The sequence below is a fragment of the Lolium rigidum genome, unplaced genomic scaffold (genome assembly GCF_022539505.1).
Source record: "Lolium rigidum isolate FL_2022 unplaced genomic scaffold, APGP_CSIRO_Lrig_0.1 contig_8472_1, whole genome shotgun sequence".
Lineage (NCBI taxonomy): Eukaryota > Viridiplantae > Streptophyta > Magnoliopsida > Poales > Poaceae > Lolium > Lolium rigidum.
In genome coordinates this window covers 58,094-65,063 of record NW_025901520.1, presented here as the reverse complement: position 1 = coordinate 65,063, position 6,970 = coordinate 58,094, and the positions used below count along the sequence as shown (strand labels likewise).

The 6,970-nt window shown below is 45.0% G+C and overlaps 1 protein-coding gene across 1 annotated transcript; it reads right to left on the bottom strand.

The window, feature by feature from the left end:
- Nucleotides 1–1,012: 1,012 nt before the first annotated feature.
- Nucleotides 1,013–6,586, bottom strand: LOC124682306 (pumilio homolog 24). The gene is made up of 17 exons (XM_047217023.1): nucleotides 6,386–6,586; nucleotides 6,233–6,286; nucleotides 5,577–5,638; nucleotides 5,411–5,492; nucleotides 5,201–5,324; nucleotides 4,994–5,077; nucleotides 4,714–4,828; nucleotides 4,373–4,523; nucleotides 4,049–4,261; nucleotides 3,723–3,794; nucleotides 3,577–3,627; nucleotides 3,434–3,484; nucleotides 3,230–3,337; nucleotides 2,967–3,152; nucleotides 2,353–2,427; nucleotides 1,679–1,917; nucleotides 1,013–1,470 (listed from the first exon to the last, which is right to left on the bottom strand). Exons 1-17 carry the CDS (start codon nucleotides 6,584–6,586, stop codon nucleotides 1,338–1,340), a joined length of 2,001 nt encoding a protein of 666 aa, XP_047072979.1. The 3' UTR covers nucleotides 1,013–1,337.
- Between the last annotated feature and the right edge of the window lie 384 nt (nucleotides 6,587–6,970).

Genomic DNA, 6,970 nt, shown 5'->3' with positions numbered 1-6,970 from the left:
TACACGTTGCGGTAATTTGGTGCACGGTTTAACTAACAGTTACTAGCAGCGCATTGACGTGGCATTGCATTGCAGGCGCACGGGTGCCTGACGGACAAGGCGCGCCGGAGAGCCTTCGACGCCGACCGCTCCACGGCCTTCTGCGCCGCGTGCCACGCCCGCCTCGCGACCAGCAGCCACCGGGCCAAGAAGTCCACGCCGTCATCGGCGCCCTCCGCGCGGCATGGCCCCGTCGCGGCGAAACCTCGTGGCGCGAGCGGTAGGAGGCCGCATGTGCCGGCGGCGACGCAGGCGCTGCGGGAGGTGCAGAACCGGCTGCGGGACGAATGCCGCATCATCGACGAATGCCTGCGCGCCAACGGCGACGTCGCGCGGCGGCGCCAGTCCTTCCCGCTCTTCGACCCCTCCGACCAGAATCGCTTCCCCGACTACCCGCACGCCCGGCCACCGCCCATGACGCCGTTCCCTGGCTGCCGTCCGTTCGAGGAGGACTTTGGCGTGGCCAAGGACCAGAGGTGGTCTTGCAGAGGCGCCAGCGGCGGAGATAGCTTCTGTGAGTCGCCGGTGTACCAGGCCAGGACCGCGCCGGAGCGCGCCTCCAGGACGAGGCGTCCCTGGTGCCAGTGATAAAACTTGCTTCTTTTTCTCTGAAAAGATGTGTTCAGATTTATGTGTTCATTCTCTTCTCTTCCACGTTTAAGTTCAGTGCTACTCAACAGCCCACGAAATGTATTTCGTTGCAAGAAAATATTCAGAGAATTATCTGTCTTTTTAGGAGATAAAATATCTTTTTCAGATCAGTGATACCCGCACATGACATTTCCGGACGAACAAAACCTGGCTACTCAGTGAAAACGTACAGAAATGGGAAAGAACTGTATCTCCAGTACAGTAGATATACACCAAAGTCATCAGATTTGTGTTTTGATTATCTTCTTAACGTTCTACATCATTCTGTGTTACGCAAGGAACACACAGTATGTATTCGAATGCAAGAAAATATATATACCAATTTAGTTCAGTCACGCTGCTCAAATTGCATTTCTGTTCAATTGAGTATCCCCCGCTAATAGTTTGAGAATCTGGACGAATAATATCTGGCTGCCCTACAAAAATGGACCAAGATTGTATCCCGAGTACAACAAGATATACACCAAAATAGGTAAGATTTCGTTCACGGTACAGAGGTGGTAGGACCATTCCATACTCATTGGTGCAAACTAACATTATCGTGACAAAGCCAATTAACAAAATTTCATCTATCACGCAAGCATGGACACGCCATCTTTGCTTGCTTGTGTTGCTGGCCATGGCCAAACAACGCCTGTCAAGAAAGCTCACTTCTTCTCCGCTGCTTTATGATCTGGAATTTTCAGTTTGCCGCTATCAACCAGCGGCTGCAGCTCGGATTTTGCAAGATCCTTAACCTTGGAATCTGAAGATTCCAGATATGCAGCAACCACCTTTGAACTGCATTGACCAAGAAGTTCAGAAGAAACCAAGCTCATCAGACAGCCAAGCATATCAAACAGCACTTACGTACTAAGCAACACCAAAAGAGTACACAGTAATACGTAAATTTTGAAATTTCATTCATGCATGGTTCACAAATTGATGAACAGAACAGGGTTATATGGCTTTGAAAGAACAGTCATATCGAGGAGTAAATTTGAGGTACCTGTATCCATCAGCATATAACTTGCACTTCCCTTCAAGAGCCTTCTCCCAGAGGGTAGCAGCAAATGCAGGACAGTCAAGTATCATTTTTCGGATTACACGGCTCGAATGGAAGTTCTCAAAGGCATGTTCAATGTCCTCTGACTTCGGACGTGCTGCATCAGAAGCTATTGCATCATGAAGTAGGTGGATCTGTTCAGTGATGCCCTCCAAAACATTATCTTTTCCACCAACAGCAACCTTGCAAAATGGAATCTCGGTGAGCATAACTGCAGTACCTCTTATAAAGCAAAAAAAAGTATGTACTATGATGACTCTCATTAATAGTTCTGTGTGCACAGTTGAGTATAAATATTTTATTTTATAGGAGGTAGATTCATCATTAAGGGAAAAAAATGAATAACAGATATACTACGTATAGGCCTAATGACTAACACACCCCACAGAAAAGGTTTCATCAAATTATAAGAGCTTTTCCACATCAGAGAACAATAATCAGGAAGCTCTAAAATGTCTATCTCTTGTGAAGAAAAACGGAAGTTCAGCTTAACAGTTCATCAGAAGGCCATGTACCTAATATGTATAAGGTTTCCCTTTCATGAAGAACATTCATAAATGAATGAATATTATCGTAAACTATGGATATACAGTGTGAACATGGACCAATAAGATTACCTCATATAATACATCTTTGCCAAAGTTTGTTCGAAGTAACTCTCCAACATTTTCAACACATGTCTGGATGAGAGTCTGCAAAGAAAACGGAACACATACATTATTATCCTCTAAAGCCTACTAGGAGCAAACCCCAATGCATAAGCTCCAATTACACCAAATTTCGTGTTACACTTGTGTTATCACGGGAAATAAGGTCATCATGCAGCAAGATAATCAGTAAGCCTGTTTGCAACTAAACCAGGGAGACAGTCTATAGGCTAGATAAAACAGTAGAACCCAATGATGCACACCCATCTTCTGATTTTGTACTGTATGTGTGCACTACACAAGATAACTACCACTGCGTGAATTTTGGCTTGCTTCCTATAGCAAGGTTAGAGGAGTCACTGAACATTGTAATGCTGTATACGATGGGAATACGGGCTTTGTGACTAATGGGAGCCTAGTCATGTTGCGACTAGGGGTTCTGTGAAAAATGGTCAACCTTAAATAGTATAGTAGCACTATTGCAATAGTAACAAATGTATTTTTTCTTTAGGGGGCAAAGTACATGCTTTATTAGAACTGCTGTTGGATAGAAAAATAGAAAGCTAAATACATGTTACGAGTACCTCAGCAAGATCACTTTTCATCAACAATTCATGTCGTCGCTGAAATGGGTCTTTCTTGCTGTCAGATGCAACCAGTGTGTCTGCTGAAACCACATGTTCTTTGTCATCTGAACCCCCCTGTTCTTTGTCAGCTACAGCATCCAACTTACTCTCCAAGTTAATAGTAGCACTCTCCGAAGCCTCATCCTGAACAAAAAAGAGCAAATATTTGGTACTTGTTTTTTCCTCAAAGTAATAAACAGCAAACAGAGTAGCTAACTTGCCTTTGAAATAAGGGAATGCACGCTGTAATTCAGACAAGCCAAATCAGTTGGAGTTAGATAGCGTGAGCAAAGTGGGCGAAGTAGCTGTAGCAGTGGGCGTCTACCATTCTGATCCAGCAAAGAGATCCATCAGAATTAGTCTCATGTGCATTTAATTAATTAATAAAAAAGGACAAATCAGAAGCTAGGTAGTCCTTTTCTTACCTTGTCAAATACGAGTTGCTTTAACTGCTTTGTCAGCTCTTGAATAACATGCTACAAAAATTGAAGGGAAGCTATAAGCATTGTCGCTTCAGCTTGCTTGTAATGTAACACTCGCTTTAAGTAAACAATTAGTGGTTGCTAACCTTGGTAACAAGTTTTGTGTCATCAACAATGGAGAGAAGACAAACAAGGAACTGGAAAAAAGACACAGGTTAGTACAGGTGACGATAAATCACATGGAAGCATAAAATGATCTCAAGTTAGTGTTGCATATGGAGACATCACTTACAAGGCACCCATAATCATTGGGAGCAAGCTTCATAATGTGCCCCTTCAAGCTTTTGATAATCTTCTTCCTATCCTGAAGTGCATTACGATGTTAAATGGCAACATTACACTGGGAAAAAGCGGGAAGAAAAAAAAAATGCTAATGCTTAATGAATACGCAGTACGCAGCACGCAGCACTAATTAATGCAAAGTTCAATTCACTTGATTCTTAAGTGTCCCTGAAATCTACAACTATTTTTGAATCAACATCTAATAAACAGATGACTGAGCAAGTTACGCCAAGTGATTGGCTGATTGATCTGAAAATTGTATTTCAGAAAAGATACCTTCGCACTGCCATGCTTGAGGCAAGCAAGCCCTAATTTTAATCCTTCCCTTGTGTGCATGATCCGAATGAGAAGTGGTTCTGAAGATCTTTTCTTCTTAGCCTTTGTTTTTGTTGGTACTTCAGGGACAGCTGATAATTCATCTCCATCTATAACAGCTGACCCTTGAGTAAGATGTGGGATTAATTGACGAATAACGTCTGAGGCAGATGTCTACGAAAACAGGCATAGATTAGATAGTGTGATAAGCTGAAGAAAAAGTTCACCAAAATGGGGATCTTTGTTGTAAAGGTAGGCCAAGCATGTCAAAAAAAGCACATTTACCTTATCAGCAATTGTTAAATATTCCAATAGGACCGTGTGTACTATGGAATACTCAACAATACCTTTCTCCAAAATTGGCTGGATAATAGTAGTCATATACTGCCGGACAGATGATTTCTGTAATCCAAGATTGGAAATTGTTTCTACCAAACTGAAAAATAGAGTTGAATTTTAGGATATTGCACCAGAGAAATAACTACAGCCACCTATTACAGGATAATGGATAACTACAATGACAATATTTACCCCCACAATTTTTTAAAAAAAAAAAAACATGATAGATAAAAGTTAAGGGTAAAACTTCAAAGCAGATATATGACAAGACATTATAGTATGCCAACCTGCAAGTTTTTTGTTCAGTCAGATCCTTGAACAGCTGAAGCTCAGTGGAGTACAGTTCTAACAACAAACTTCTTCTCTGAGGTGGTGTCGCCCGCTGAAATGCGCAGTCAACAACTGAAAGAAAGATTACACCTCAGTGAAATTACAATGGAATCCATTACTTGTATATAAAACAAAAACACATCCATACGATGGTACAGAAGCATTAACTCCTGCCGCTACTATATATATGGCGAGTTTCCCAACAAGTTTATGCCAGTAGCACGTAGCAACACATACCTGCGGCTCCTATCGTGTGACGAAGTAGCGAAGCAACTTTCCCATGAACAGAGGAAATGAACCAGGCAAACTGTTTTTTGGTGGCTGCAGTGACAGACAAGAGATATGTTAGTAAAACTATAAGGATTATCAAACAATGGAGCAACATTCCATAGTATAAAAACTTCATACTGAGCGAGTTTTGGAGTAAACCGTAAAAAGATTTACCAAGTTTTACGAGCTTCTTCACGAGGAAGACAGCGTATTTCTGGCGAGAAAGAGCGAGCAGATGCGGCTGCAGCGCAACGAAAATAGCATCCCTCTCCGGCTGCGAGCACCACTTGACGCATGTCTGTCAGGGAAACAATGGTGGCAATCAGAACAAGCGCTAGAAGAGCGGAGCAACATGTTCACAAGGAATGTGGACGGTCAACTAACTTGAAGAACACGTGCAGTCACATGGTTCCCAGCAATTTCCATATATTTGCCATCCATCTTACGGAGAGCCTCGGTTACTAGCCTGTACAGGCGATAGATAAGCACGTCGACGTAAGAATTTGAACACGAGTAACAATGGAAAAAGTCTTGGAGAGTGGGCACTTACTTGGATCTATTCTCCTTGCTTACATCGTGGCACCTCATCTTCTCCCACAGTACGGTAAGTTCCTGGTGAACATTTAGGTGTGCCAAGCAGAGCAAATCAGGGTTGTCCGAAATATGGCATTGTATCGTCAGACAAAGGCTTGGGTTTCGAATAAAAATGTGGTGAACTGGTGATTCAAGCAGATATTGGTACTGTCTAGTGGAATCAAAGGTTTTGGGTTATCAGGATGAAATTCAGGTTTAAGACGTGATCATCGTCGTTATTACAAGTAATGGTAGGAACAAGGCAGAAGCAGAGAGTTGTTGGTTTTCGTAGAGACGCTACAGGCATTATTGTACTGTTGGTTGATAATTTAGTGCTGCTGTCTACTGGGAAGTGGGAACAAAGACATTTTTTTTGCATGCCAAGAAAATAAATCAAGGTGACGTTTAACACGTGATCATCCATCGTCACCAGTGTTAACACAGAGAGGTCTACATGCTGTTTTATTAACGGATATGATGATGCAAGTAAATAAGTAATGTTGTCTCAAGTTTGCACATCGAAGAGCCAGTGCTGCAGCGGTAGCAGACATTATCAAAGCTACATAGGCAGTAGCAGTTTAGGTGCACATCGAAATCGAAGCGCGGGCCCGCGGTGGCAGAGGCGTGGTTTACCTTCTCGAGGTTGTAGTTGGGCTTCCTCTTCATCTTCCTGGACTCGGACATTTCCTGCCACAGCAGACAGCGGTACAGTTTCAGCAAAAACAAACACGACCAATGCTCCAACGACATGTCGAAAGATAGCAAGAAAGGGAGAACCGGTTGTACCTTTGCTGCGACTCGCTTGTCCCTGGCGGTGACCGGGTGTCCGCCGCCACAGCCGCCGCCGCGGGGCGCGGCGGGGGCGTCGTAGGACTTGTTCCGCTTCGCGCCGCCATCGCCTCCGCCGCCGCCCTTCCCTGCGGAGGGCTTCCCCGCTCCATCGCGCTTCCGCTTGTTGCCGCCCTGGACGTCGGCGCCGCCGGCCATGGCGAGAGGAGGGGGTGTCGGCGACCGGAGGGAATCGAGGAAAGGGGTTTACTGGAAGCGGTGGAGGAGGAGGGCCGGCATGGTTTTAGGGTTTATACGTTCCCACGACGAGTGGGCCTCCTGCACGGGCCCGTCCGTGAGCTTAGCAGAAGCCGGCCCGTTATCGGGCGGTGGGCGTATCTTCCGGAAGTTGGGCCTGGCCCATACAGCTCGTTCTGAGGGGTGAAAGCGAGGAGGGGCAAGGCGGTCATTTCGGTTTGCTGCGCGGGAGGAGTTGCGCTGCCGCGCGGGCGTTTTTTGCTTTTCCCGCCGCGGACGCCAACGGATTGGCTTTTGGTGGGGACGCGTGTGCGATCTCGTGTGCTTGCGTGCGTGCGTGGTGCG

Excerpts from the sequence above, each read along its gene's own strand:
- LOC124682306 (XM_047217023.1), bottom strand. The coding sequence starts at position 6,586 with ATGGCCGGCGGCGCCGACGTCCAGGGCGGCAACAAGCGGAAGCGCGAT. Across the intron at positions 4,829-4,993 it reads TCACACGATAGGAGCCGCAG|TTGTTGACTGCGCATTTCAG; the intron begins GTATGTGTTGCT and ends TCTTTCTTTCAG. Across the intron at positions 3,628-3,722 it reads CCAATGATTATGGGTGCCTT|TTCCTTGTTTGTCTTCTCTC; the intron begins GTAAGTGATGTC and ends TCTTTTTTCCAG.